Below are 14,610 nucleotides of genomic sequence, written 5' to 3'. Positions count from 1 at the left end.
ATGGTTGTTTCATAGTGTTTATTGTTCGTTTAGCAGCCTGATGGCCTGGGGATAGAAGCTTCTTCTGAGTCTTTCTGTGCTCGCCTTAAGACTCCGGTATCGCTTGCCTGACCGCAGCAGTTCAAAGAGGCAGTTGTTCGGGTGGCTGGATTCCTTGATGATTCTCTTAGCCTTCCCCCTGCACCGCTTGTTGTAAATGTTCTGGAGGGTGGGAAGCCCCCCTCCAATTGTGCGTTCGGCTGAACGTGTCACTCTTTGTAGTCTGCTACGGTCTTGTGCAGTGCTATTCCCAAACCAGGAGGTGATGTTGCCAGTCAGGATGCTCTCTATTGTACATGAGTAGAAGTTCCTAAGGATCTTCTGACTGACTTGGAACTTCCTTAGGCGCCTGAGGAAGTAGAGGCGTTGTTGTGCCTTCTTCACAACACTGTCAATGTAACTGAGGGGTACAATTCCCTGACTGTATTGAATAAGTATGGTATCATTAAACCACTACTGACTTATGTACATTACTACTGGCCATACAGTACACAGGTATATGAGATGAACACCTCCACAATGACACGGTTCCACAACAAATATGGGGTAGAATAATATTTATTAGCAGCACGAAGATTATCTTACATTACTTGAGAATTAGAGTCGCGCTTGTAAGGCGAAGAATGTGCATGAATAGGTCAAGAGCGTAAGTCCATTAGAATATTACGCAGGAGATAATGAATACCACCTGTATCATAGGAATTATATCTATGGTACACTAGTAGGGCAGCGGGAGATACTAGTAGGGTCCCTCCGGTTGTAGGCCAGCAGGGGAGAGGATTTGTCGGTAACGAAAGTCTGGGTCAACGAGGAATAAGGAGACTCCAGGTACAGGAGACAGTGCAATAATCTCTTGATCCGCAGACGAACAACAGCTATTCTCCGGTATGCAGTGCAGCATGGAGGAAAGCTAGCCAGCCTCAGGCGTCCTAGAGGCGGGCTCGACGATGCTCCTCACAGGGTAAATCCCACACAGTTGTGGGTGTAGACGATTCTCCGCTCCATCAGATACAGGACCAAAGCAAATATAATCCAGCCGAAAAGGGCTCTGCAGTCGTCGGGTAGGTTATCCAGTGTACATATCCACACGGTTCTCGTCTAGGGCTCCTCGGATGACGGCACCAGGTTAAGCCGCCCAGCCTGGATAAGCACACTAGCTAGGTACGAGGAAGCGTTGGTAATGCTGGTCACTGTAGAACGGTAGCCGCACGATACACTATACATAAATAGACTATTACTGAATAATAGAATAGGTCGAACTCGACGGTACAGCGTTAAACTCTGATACTTCAGCTATCAATTCGCACGCGGTCTCAAGGCTCTACTTTGGGGCAAAACGGGCCCACTTCACAGCACGTTGTATCGTGGTGTGAGGCTTCAACTTATTGGGTAACAGTACTTCTGTATTCACCTGCGCCGTATTTATACGTTAGGTGAACAAACTAGTACCAGCCTTATTTCTGTCTCGTATTCTTGCGCAGAGCCGGTCATGTCCAGGCATGTCTTGGCGGTGACTTTGAACTAGACCTTGGGGGTATGGCCGTGGCGCCTAGGGGATCGCTGTCCAATAGGAGAACGAAATATTATGGTCTGTACTAGGTAAAAGGGATATTCCGTGTATATGTACAAAGAATACACAAGGGATATCAGACGATATACAAATACTATGCAATATATATCAAGTAATAAATATATATATTCGGTTTAATCTGATCCTTCGTAACAGTCAATGTGTGTGGTCCATGTCAAGTCCTCGGATATGTGGGCTCCGAGGTACTTGAAACTGTTCACTCTCTCAACCGGTGCCCCGTCGATGCTGAGGGGGCTGTAGTCCTTGACCCCCGACCTCCTGAAGTCCACAATCATCTCTTTTGTTTTGCTGACGTTCAGGGAGAGGCAGTTCTCCTGACACCACTGTGACATATTCTCTACCTCTTCCAGGTAGGCCCTCTCGTCGTTGGCAGAGATCAGGCCCACCACTACTGTGTCATCAGCAAATTTGATGATTGTGTTGTTGTTCCGCTGTGCCACACAGTCATGTGTGTACAGGGAGTAGAGGAGGGGGCTCAGAACACAGCCCTGGGGGGCCCCTATGTTGAGCGTGATGGATGAGGAGATGCAGTTGCCTGCTCTTACCACCTGGGGTCTGCCCGTCAGGAAGTCCAAGACCCACTGGCAGAGGTCATAGTTCAAGCCCAGGTCCCTGAGCTTGGCTATGAGTTTGGAGGGGACTATGGTATTGAATGCTGAGATGTAGTCGATGAACAGCATTCTCACATAGTTCCCCTGCCTCTTGTCCAGGTGTGATGCTGCTGTGTGCAGCACATGGGCTATGGCGTCCTCCGTGGACCTGTTGGGGCGATATGCAAATTGCAGGGGGTCCAGGTTGATGGGGAGGGAGGAACAGATGTAGCCCTTCACTAGCTTCTCAAAGCACTTCATGGCTATGGAGGTGAGGGCTACAGGGTGGTAGTCGTTGAGGCTAATTGATTGATTGATTGAAAACTTTATTATGTTATGCGTTATCATCATATCATCATCATGATAAACTTCAAGCTGTCAGACACACACACACATGCGTCGTCTGTTTTGCCTCAATACTGTATATATAATTCTGTTTTGCCTCAATATACACAGTATACATATATATATTGATGCAAAACAGAATTATTCAGCAGTGTGTTGTGTGTGCGTGCGGCCAGGAGCATGCAACAAGATGAATGAATGAATGAATGAATGAATGAATGAATGAATGAATGAAAACTTTATTAACAGATTGCAGAATGGGTACAGTGCAGTACAGCTCAATACATACAATTGTTAAGGGGATGCAGACCAGAGAAAGACTTTCGTCTTGTTTACACCAGGGTCCCCCATTTCCAATTCATCGTAACATATATGACATACATGACATACAGATAGACAGTACTGCTACATCTATACATTTATGACATACCAGATTTGCAATTACAGTACTGTATTTGTGATACAAAAAGAGTCCAGAAAGAAAAGAGTATATACATTAGGCGTAGAAACTGTACATTGGATTGGGTAGGTGGGGGTGGGACTGTACATTGGAGGTGGTTGGGGGGGGGGGGGGTGTTGGGTAGGAGTGGGGGGGGGGGGGGGTTGGGTAGGAGGGGTGGGTGGGGGACACTGTACAACTGTACAAACAACACTGTACATTGGATTATGGGACTGTACATTGGACTGTACATTGGAGGTGGGTGGGGGGGGGGGGGTGGGTAGGAGGGGTGGGTGGGGGACACTGTACATGGTGGTATACATTATGGTATACATTATGGTATATGAATAGTATATTCCACTATAGCAGTATATGGTGTGCTGTACATTTGAATCTGATCTAATTTTGCACACGGCCATCGCATTATAATGAGCTGGACAGGTGTGTAATGTGTGTGTGGTGATGACGTGAAAGCGTATCTGCCATGCGAGACTAGGCGAGAGGCTCTCGTGAAATCGGAAGTGTCCGCCTTTTTAACTCCTCCCCCGGCTTCACTCGGCTACTCGTCTACTTTCGAGGCGAACCGAAATCCATCTCGAACACGACTATAATCATAGATATATATAGAATGTATATATATATATATTATGTTCTATATATATCTATGCCTATAAACCACTTCGAAACAGAGAATATATGTACAAGGCGGAAGAGACCCTTCGGAGCTAAACCAATCAGAGAGGGTATTTTCTTCTTCGCTGTACGCGGCCTAGCCAATCAGAGAGCGTCGTCGGAAACAGAGGCTACGGAAAAAAATCACGCGCAGCAGCGGGCTTAAACCGACAGTCTGTATCCGGGTCAAGGTTTAAAAACATTTGCACGGAAAGATGGCGCAAGGTAAACAGAAGTTCAAGGGAGAGCGCCCAGGAGGATCAAAGAAACCTACACAACACAAAACAAAAGGACTCAAGAAAGGAGGTATATATTCATAAATATATTTGCTGTTATTATGGTATTTACCCGGTGAAAGGGGCCAGACTTGAAAAACGAGTGTTCTTCAAACCGCTAGATTAGAACATGTGTGGCAGCCGCCATGTTGGCTCAAGTGGAGGTCGAAGGGACTCGACCCATAGAATGTCTCTTTGTATATTGGAAACTCGCTGATTTAGAACAAAGACATTGCAATTCTCGTTTCTGTCCAATCAGGGACGTTTAATGTCGCGTTATTACTCTTTTCAGTCTATTCGAAAACTTAAACCCTAAAACCTTGGACACTGCATGGGAGACCATTGGCAGACACTTAATCCAGGGTGATTTTCTGTGGATAACCTAACCATTGTTCTGGTTCATTACTGTTCATAACTGCCGTTTGAATATTGTTTTTATTATAATAATAATAATAATAATAATAATAATAATAATAATAATAATAATAATAATAATAATAATGGGAAACTGTCCACAGATTACAACCACAGAGCAGACTCTTGGTTGTCTATCCAGATTTAAGAGTGATATTGAGTTATTAAATATTGAACTCATGTATTTGCTTAATGGGATTTCGTTGTCATTAATTTGCCTAGTTGTAGACTATTGTGAGAAATGTGTGACAGCTTGACAATGTCAATATGATTGTGAAGTTGACAATGTGTCTGTTTTTTATACAAAGCGAGGCTGATTGCACCTAAAAAGGCAAATGTGGTCCAGCAGCAGAAACTGAAGAGGGTAAGAATCAAGTGTTGAAAGTAGAGTGGGTTGTGTTTGGGTACTTCCATGTGTTCCATTGACATTTTCTATTTGGCAGTGTTTTCATGTTATCAGTATGTACAAAATTGGATTACCGTAGAAATGTATTTTATGCAAACCAATTCAATCGGTTATCAGCCATAACGGAACATTTATTATCAGACAAAATGTTCATATCAGTGGATACTGGAAAGCTAGATGAATCTCCCATCACTAACATGAGCTTCTATGCTGCTCCCTGAAGGTCCTGGATGTGGCCATAAGGAACAAGATCGAGCTGGATGTGGTCCAGAAGGCCAGCCACTCTCTCCACAAGAAGCTGAGCGTCTTGAAGGTCCCAGAGAAGAAGCGCGAGCCAGGAGCTCCACGTGCAGGAACCAGCTCCAAATAGACACGCATGACTGTACTCTTTTAGTAGGGCTGGGAGGTATACTGAATATGAAGGTATATCATCATGGATCCATGCAAAGGTATGGAGTTTTACTATACCGTTGTCTACAATATAGATATTCCTCAGAAAAGTGTTCCTGTATTTTTTTTTAACTAAAAGAAAATGGAAATATTTAATGAAATGGCACCATGAGAATTGTATTCCAAGAAAAAAGTGTTTTTGTCATCGCCCAGCCCTAACTCCTAGCCAGCTTGAGTCTAATTATACTGAAACACTAAGCTGCTCAACTCAAAACGGCAGAGTCATCAGTTGCCCATCATTCCAATAAGATTTCTCTTCTCCCGTCCAACAGCAGAAGATGGTGTAGAAGTATAGTAATGGAGCTTGTTGTTGTATCTACAGTGTTTTCTAGAAGCCCGGCACGTGTCTAAGATGGGTGCAAGCATAGTTGTAGAGCTGTAGATACAGTCTTGTATCTGTAGCCTCTGTCTCAGGGTTGTTTCACTGTATGTTTGCACAAGACTGGAGAGATATGGCTTCGGGAGATCGTTGTAGCTACAGCTTTTTTCAGAAGTCCAGCAAATGACAAAGGAAAGGCTTGGCAGCGAGAGACGAGATCTTTTTGGTAATGAAATGTAGTCTCAGGACTGCAAAGTGATCCCTAAACCCTCCACTGGGGGGCGCCACAGTGCAAATCATCGAGGTTTTAGTGAGACCCAGAGTGTGTGGTTGCTTGCTTTTCACCTTGTAGAAGTACTCCCTCAAAACGGAATGGATATGACGGGAAGCCACTCTTGAGATGCTGATGTTATATTCATCGCTGGCTTGTGCGTTGTGAATTCCACTTTTGTGATTTTTTTTTAAGAAGAGGGTTAACATCACTGTTTTTAGAATTTTTGTATTGATATACCACTGTACAGAGAAAATGGTCAAATACAAAAGTGTGAATAAAGTGAGGTTGACAAAATAGTAACTAATGACTTGTTTTGTGTGTGAAGTCTGTCTGATGTGCCGTGTCTACGTCTCGTCTTGTTTACAGATGCACACACACTCCCGGCTCTCCTGTCTGGCTTTGTATGGTTGGGTTCTCCCTCCTTTCAATCCACTATGTGTTTACACACTCCCATGATCCTTTGCTGCGGGTGTGAAATGTCTCAAGGCCGTGAGCCCTGTCCATCAAGGACAATCCTGTCTGAGTCTAGCTTTGTGACCCGACCACGCTAGTGTCCACTGACTCAGCTGTCTGAAGACTTTCAGAGCCATTTGGACCAATGTGGTTCAACTAGGGATGCTCGATATTGGCTTTTTTACCGATACCGATATTGTCCAACTCTTAATTTCCGATACCGATATCAACCGATACTGATATATGCAGGGTCCCCCCCCCCCCAAAAAACAGAATAATTTCAGGTAATTAACATTACATATCTCGTTGTGGAATTAACACAACATTATGCATACTTTTGACAATAAATAAAATCAGAATTTGTTCTTACTTGCCTGGTTAAATAAAGGTTATAGAAATGTTAAAAAAAAAAAAAACGATACCGATATTTTCCGATATCACATTTTAATGCCAATATCGGTAGGCCGATAATATCGGACATCCCTAGGTTCAACGGTAACATTCTGGGGTTTTTCTCAGCTCTGGAGTCCTATGTACACAGCTGGATTTACTACAACATGCATTCTTTTCATGATATACCTTTATTCCTTGGTAGAATCACATGCAGGTTTGTCATTTTGAAACACTCACAATGTTAAGACAGCTAGATATTTCTTCAGCGTGTCCCAGCTAGAACACATTCTCCATATTAGGTTGGCAAAGCCGCTTCCCTTTTCACGTACTTGTTACAGTTGTACTTAAGTACAATCAACATGTCAAAGCACACATACACACAAAAGCACTTGGTTATTATTACAAATGCATGCCTAATGATAATGAAGTGTTACTTGATAACCTTTTCATGCTAGTACCGTCTGTTACTCTATGGGACCCTAATGGCTAGGGTACATTGTGGGGAACGCTGGAAGCGCGGGAAGGAGTCTTTAGCCATCAGGTTGTAGATCTTCATCTGGGCCTCGTGGAACATGTCTGCAGACGGAGAGTCCATGACACTCAGCAGAGCCTCCCTGGTCTCTGAGTCCAGATTCACCTGAGAACACACACCAGGGGTGGAGAGTAGTTGTTTTTCTTTTTTTTACAGCTTTCAGTGGCCAGTAATCATTGTGACATCATTATATTGCTTAGTTATCAACTCTGATAACTCATTGTACATCTGAAAGGGTGAAGTATAGTTCTTTAGGTACATTTCTGTTTTAGGCAACTTTAAAAAGGTCTTAATAAATAAATCCTATGAAATGAAACTGAATATGAACATCCCACCGCATCGATCAGTAAAATTGATGAGTTAGTTTATTAATTTAACTTGATAAACATGTTTTGAACTAATATCTTGGTGTAATTATTTTTAAATTGTACATAGTTTGCCACCCTATAAAGGTTAATAGCCTACCTAAAAGGATTCACTTTTAAATACTTTTGTATGTTAACCTATATCGATTGTGACCGTTGATGCTGAAGATACTACCTTGAATTTTAGACATCTTCAAGGACTGATTTTCACCTTGATAACATACTTGTATGCTCCCTCTTCTCATTCCACCTCCTCACCGACCAGTATTTTATTTGTTTAATGCCTCATCATCCACCAACCTCCTGCGGGGCGTCAGGGTTGATGAACTGGCTGTAGATGCCACTGGCCCTGGTCCCCTGGAGGTGTGAGGGGGAGACCCTGTAGTCCTCGCAGGCCAACCAGAACTCCAGGTTCTCTTCGCTGAACTCTGAGTGGAGGAACCAGCTAAATGCCTGCAGACCCACTAGAGGAGGACGAGAGAGGGAGAGATAGGAGGTCATAGAGCAAGGAGGAGGGGATAGGTGATGAGAGAAGAGGGGGCGGGTCAGTGATGTGAGGAGGGTGAGAAACGAGAGTTGAGAAGGAGAGAATGGTCGCATTCTACATCTGTTGAAAGGTTTGGTCTTGTAATAACTTTAAGAACATGCTGATGTCATCTTCATAGCTTAATAAGAGAGACTGAGCAATAATGCAAACAGGAAAAGAAAGATCTAATTTCACAATGAGAGCAAAGGTAGAATGAATCCATCGAATTGACAAATTTGTCCATGGGAAGTAACAGGTGTGATTGGTGGATCAAGAAAAGTGGGCGGTGTTTGACATAGGTCTATTTGATAGGTTCCTGCTTCTGATGTTTGTTCCATTTGTAAGGTACACAATAGCTAAAAGCAATTTTTCCCTAGACCCTTCTGGTATGAGGTATTATCAAGATCAGATATTCTCAAGTTTAGTAAGTTCTCCTGTATTGTGGGAGTAGATAGCTGATTGCTCTTTTCTTGTAATAAGAAATGTACAGTGTCATACCAGTTACAGGGATGTGTGCAGAAGTAATTATCGTAGCACCCTCCACTCAAGTTCCAATCAAGACCCAAGATTTTAAGGGTCCAAGACCAAGTCAAGACAGACCGTCTGGAGCTGAGACCTACAGTAGTCAAGACAGACCGTCTGGGGCTGAGACCTACATTAGTCAAGACCGAGACTGTCGGGTTGAGACCTACGGTAGTCAAGACAGACCGTCTGGGGCTGAGATCTACAGTAGTCAGGACAGAGAGCGGAACAACGGCAGTCTAAATCAAGACCATGACTTATTATTTTGTGGTCAAAATGTACACAATTTCTCCGCTAATCATGACGATAGGCAGGAGGGTTTGATGACATCACAAGTCTTTGCGGTTCAAGAAAGATTCAAGGCCAAGTGAAAATGCATTTTGATTGATTGTGAGACAAGACTGCGATTTTCAAAATGAGGTCTTGTGATTTCATGTCTGGTCTTGAGTCCTACAAACCTCCTATATACTGTACCTACTAACTTATACACCTGGATATAACCCATATAATTCTGTGTGATAGCATGTACAATAATGCTGTATATTATACCATATATATATTTATTCTTACCGTATATCTATCCACATCTGTCTGTATATACCTGCACATAATCCTTTTACATACGTATCTGTAGATACTATATCTGTACATATCCCTTACCTACTCTTACTAGTTACACTGCTGACCAGAATGACTACTATCATACTGTCTTTATACCTGTATCACTGTACATATTAATATTACAATTCTGTACATACATCTGATTAGCACTACACCCAGTAGTACTAATTTATATATGTATACCTCACCTGTACATCGTATATTACTATTGCACTTTACTGTTACATTTGCACTCTGGTTGGATGTCAAACTTATTTGCGGTGTACTGTACTTGTGCTGTATGATGATAATACATTTGAATCTAATCTATATTGTACTGGAGGGAGATTATCAGAACTAACCACATGCTGCTTTTGCATGCAGTACAACAAATGTGTTATTTTCACCTATTTAAAAAATTGTGTATTTGCCAACCAACCAATACAATTATAATTAGCAATTTCTCCGTTTATCTACCTGAACGAAGTCCTTCAGCGTATTTTCTAAATGATCATTTGTCATCAATCAAAATTCTCAGAGGCTTAAAATGGGGACAGTTTCTTCCCCCTCAAATGTCTCTTTTAGACTATTTGTGTACTCATAAACTACTGTATATTTGTAGATCTGGTATGTCATTAATGTCTAGATGTAACAGTACTGTCTATCTGTATGTCATATATGTTATGATGAATTGAAAATGGGGGACCCTGATGTAAACAAGAGGGAAGTCTTTCTCTGGTCTGCATCCCCTTAACAATTGTGTGTATTGAGCTGTACTGTATTGCACCCATTCTGCAATCTGTTAATAAAATGTTCAATCAATCAATCAGGCTTCTCAATGTTGGATCCATTCAGAGTACAAATACGGAACTTGTTAGTATTATGCAATAAATGCAACATTATGCAATCTAAAGGTGGGAATTTCTTGTTTTTGTCTTGATCTAAAACTAATGTGATAGAGTTTGAGAGACTGGAGAGACAGATGTAGGGAGAAGACTGGGGGACGAGGTGAAGAGACAGATGTAGGGAGAAGACTGGGGGACGAGGTGAAGAGACAGATGTAGGGAGAAGACTGGGGGACGAGGTGAAGAGACAGATGTAGGGAGAAGACTGGGGGACGAGGTGAAGAGACAGATGTAGGGAGAAGACTGGGGGACGAGGTGAAGAGACAGATGTAGGGAGAAGACTGGGGGACGAGGGAAAGAGACAGATGTAGGGAGAAGACTGGGGGATGAGGGAAAGAGACAGATGTAGGGAGAAGACTGGAGGGAAAGAGACAGATGTAGAGAGAAGACTGGAGATGAGAGACAGATGTAGAAAGAAGACTGGAGGAAAAGAGACAGATGTAGAGAGAAGACTGGAGGGAAAGAGACAGATGTAGGGTGAAGACTGGAGATGAGAGACAGAGACACACAGCTCTTACTCTTGCTGCTGAGCAGAGAGTCCAGGTCATGTGGAACTTTGTCTTCGTGATTCCTATGAGACCAAGAGACAAAGAAACTGTCAAATGCCAATGTCACGTACATTTTGTTTCAACATTCAGTAGTTTTCTTTTCTTGTGGTTATTGTTTTAGTATAGGCCTACTTATGCTTGTGGAGCGTCCACTCCTGCTTCTCAGCTAGGTGGGTTAGTTTCACTCGCATCTCCTTTGCCCTGAAACACACACACACACACACACACACACACACACACACACACACACACACACACACAGTGAAGCAGTGGTCAAATAAAATGTGGGTTAACTGACCTCAAGTCGACAATCACAGTAACGGCAATGATCTCCAATATACAAAATATAAAGTATACTGTATATATATATATTTCCATATACATAAATAATTATACAATTTATAGAATAGTACTATTTTGTATTATTTACTCAAACAAAATCCCAATTTTCATCTAATGTATTTTCAATCTGATACTTAATCTATATACTATAATCTATATACCATGCATTTAAAGCATGAAGATAAAAAAAGGTGGGTAAAATCTACTCCACAAATTAAAAGGTATGTAAACTGAGTTTAGGTTTAGGTTACTCTCCACAACATCCCTTCACACGTTAACCGACGCCATGTGACCTGCTGTGGATGGCACATTTTAACATCAGTGCAAAATAGTTGCCATGATACCCACTCTGAAATTAATAAATTATGTCTTCACGTACACATCCAAAAACACAGTTCCCTTCCATACTCACTTCTCCAGGCAGGAGGAGGGCAGAGATGACAGACCCTTGCACATTTCAGCCTGTTGTTATAGACGACCCGTATAGACGAAAAGAGTTAAGTAGGTAAACGAATGGATCTGTGTTCAGTCATAGAGCTTCCTCCATGACCTGGGTGTCTTCTCCTGCTGCAGCTACCTGTGCCAGTCTTATATAGCATGCTTGTCTAATCTGTTCTGTCAATCTTCCAGACATCGGAGATGGGGGGGAGATATGGGGTGGTGGGGGTCTGGTAGGAGAGGTTGTGTATGTGCTTCAGGGCAATAATGTGCCAGTACTGAGGCACTGGATCTGTTAACAGGTGATACAAAACAAGCCAGGGTACACAATAAGGCAATTAGACCAAGGGCGCTCTGTGTGTGTGTGTGTGTGTGGGTGGGTTATGGGTGGTTAGGGATCATCAGTGGTCTGTACAGTCTATCAACACAATCTGTTCTCTGCTGTAGTTTAGCAGGTGTATTCAAATGAAAAAGACCCGATGAGAGAGAAGCAGGTGGGCTATTTGCAGCATCACTCATCTGTTTGGGGTGGGGGTGTATGTTTGTGTGTGGCATATATGTGTTTTAATAAAGAACTCTGGAGTATCTGTACACTGTAACTTGATACATTGTGAATATACAGCCAGATTCCTACATCATCTTACTGTTTATCTTTAAAACAGTACTTTACTGTGAACAACAATGCTTTCTGGGGTGCATAATTATGGACTTACTGCTTTCCTTGAAATACTGTACAATACTGTTAGAGAAAGAAAATAGGTCCCTTGACCTCTCACCAGGATATCTGAATGAAATGGGATTTTGTGGGTACCCATGAGTCTCCCCTTTATAGACATGCCTGCTTTATGATAGCCATATGCTGTTTTTGCATGCAGTATACAATTGTGTTATTTTCGCCTTCCGGGCATATTCCATGAGAAGTTAAGCTCTGGGATTTTGGAAAATTTGCCAATTTGAATAGATTTTTTTGCTTATAATAGTGAATTTATTTTGGGGGGGAATACGCATAATAAGGCAATAGCTCTTGTCCCATGTTTTAGTTAAAATATGGAAATGCAATCCTGCACTGTGCATTCAATACACAGTACACTCCTCCATCACATGTACAGAAGGGTGTTGGTTAAATTTCACTAACAGATGTGAAAAGAAGGTGACGGGTGACAAGAAGCGGCTGGCGACTCCCCATGTATCAAAGGAGACATATGGTAGTCTACACACCAGTGGTTCTCAACTGGTCTAGCCTCGGGACCCAACATTTTCCTTAGTCATTGACTCGCGACAAATTTTTTTTTAACCACTCTGATTTATAAAAAAAAAAAATGCAGTAATACACAATCTTTCATGCACTGTTAAAAACATGAAATAAACACAAAAAGTGCAACAAAAGTGCAACTAGGGCTAAAAACCCAATGAAATAAAATAATAATAAATAATATGCTGCTTCTCTCAGTCTTCTTAGCTTAGGCATACAAAAAAATATTGTTTGTTTCCTGTTGGTTGTCAGTTAAGGCATGGGTAGGTAGGGAATTTATTTTATTTAATTTTTTTATTTTATTCTTTCCCACGGCGACTATGGATAGGGAATTTCTTTATTTAATTAAAATGTTCACAACAACATGGGTGCATGTACTCTGCCAGCATGTTTAATATCCATAATACTAAAGGTTTGACTAAGATTTCTATGAAACTTTATTAAAAAACTCAAAATATATTGGGTCGCACCTAAATCGGCAGGGTCGGTCGGCAACCGGAAACAAACAATATTTTTTGTTATGCCTTAACATAACAGACCTAAATTTGGGGGAACTAATGGGATAACCGGTGTTGCAACAAAAGTGCAACTAGGGCTAAAAACACAATGAAATAAAATAATAATAATAAATAATATATGCTTCTTAGCAGACTTCTTAGCTTAACATAACAGACCTAAGTTTGGGGAACTAATGGGATAACTGGGGATGCTACAAAAGTGCAACTAGGGCTAAAAACCCAATGAAATAAAATTCTAATAATAATAAATAATATATGCTTCTTAGCAGACTTCTTAGCTTAACATCCCAGGGAACTAATGGGATAATTGGGGATGTTGTTTGCTCCTGACAAGAGTCTCAAAGTCTGGGGTGATGGTAGACAAAGCAACTCTGAGGTTGTGCTCAATGTCCAATCTGTTCCTCTGCTTAGTCTTCAGCTGGACCAGAGCTGAGAAGCCACTTTCACAAAGATAGGTAGTGCTAAAAAAAAAAAGTTTTAAAAAAAGTTTTAAAAAAGAATTGTAATTTTTTTTTTTTTTACACACACACCCATTCAAAATGGCCCCGCGACCCACCAGTTGAGAAACACTGGTCTACACCATTCCCAGACCAACAAAGGAGACATATGGTAGTCTACACCATTCCCAGACCACCAACAGAGAAGACATATGGTAGTCTACACCCCCCCTGACTTAATGATGTTACTGTAGTGGCTACAGTAAGCATTTTATAAATGTACTCTGTATTTTTGTATGACAACTAATAAAGAAACTTGAACTACTGTCATAATTCACAGCGTTTAATCTAGCCTACATGGAAGGACTGTGTGAGGATTGGCCCATTCCCGCCACACGCTTCAAGGTACTGTGAGGAGGATTGGCTCATTGCCGCCACACGCTTCTAGGTCAATTACCAATTGCCGTCACGCACCTGTTGTTTGTTTGTAATCAGCGCTCCAGAGCCCTTCATATACTCGGGTCTTTCTGTCAGTCGTTGTCGGGTCGTTTTGGATTACCACTGCTACTGCCTGTTCCCCCCATTGTTGTGCCTCGTCTGTTTTTCTTCAGGACGTCTATGGAAGTCGCCGCTGTTGTGTATCTCTATCATCCGTTGGAGCTGTGCCTCGTTGCCCGCTTTGCGCATTTGCGCTTTGGTGAGTTTTTGGAACGAACCTTTTGGATTCTCTGTTTTCTGTGTGTTTGGAGAACACTGAAGATTTGCCGTTTTTGTTTTGTACTGGACTCAGCTAAACTTGTGTGTTGGTAACACTGAAGATTAAGTCACGTGGGATTGTACTGGGCTCAGCTAAACTTGTGTGTTGGTAACACTGAAGATTAAGTCACGTGTGATTATACTGGACTCAGCTAAGGAGGACTGGACTGCCTCTGTATTCCGTTGGCTTGTTTTTTTTTATTTTTTAT

The 14,610-nt window shown here is 41.9% G+C and overlaps 2 protein-coding genes across 2 annotated transcripts; one reads left to right on the top strand and one right to left on the bottom strand.

Moving 5' to 3' along the window:
• The first annotated feature begins 3,833 nt into the window (after nt 1-3,833).
• On the top strand, nt 3,834-6,126 carry cUnh19orf53 (chromosome Un C19orf53 homolog). The gene is made up of 3 exons (XM_084318505.1): nt 3,834-3,982; nt 4,674-4,729; nt 4,995-6,126. The coding sequence occupies exons 1-3, from the start codon at nt 3,892-3,894 to the stop codon at nt 5,139-5,141; spliced, it is 294 nt and encodes a 97-aa protein (XP_084174631.1). The 5' UTR covers nt 3,834-3,891; the 3' UTR covers nt 5,142-6,126.
• LOC311231875 (regulator of G-protein signaling 5) lies at nt 5,373-11,554 on the bottom strand. The gene is made up of 5 exons (XM_084318504.1): nt 11,413-11,554; nt 10,791-10,859; nt 10,629-10,681; nt 7,858-8,021; nt 5,373-7,297 (listed from the first exon to the last, which is right to left on the bottom strand). Exons 1-5 carry the CDS (start codon nt 11,454-11,456, stop codon nt 7,130-7,132), a joined length of 498 nt encoding a protein of 165 aa, XP_084174630.1. The 5' UTR covers nt 11,457-11,554; the 3' UTR covers nt 5,373-7,129.
• Between the last annotated feature and the right edge of the window lie 3,056 nt (nt 11,555-14,610).

Source organism: Notolepis coatsorum (genome assembly GCF_963971535.1).
Source record: "Notolepis coatsorum genome assembly, chromosome: 7".
NCBI lineage: Eukaryota > Metazoa > Chordata > Actinopteri > Aulopiformes > Paralepididae > Notolepis > Notolepis coatsorum.
Note: the sequence above shows the minus strand (reverse complement) of the source record. Positions and strands in the feature narration are given on the sequence as shown.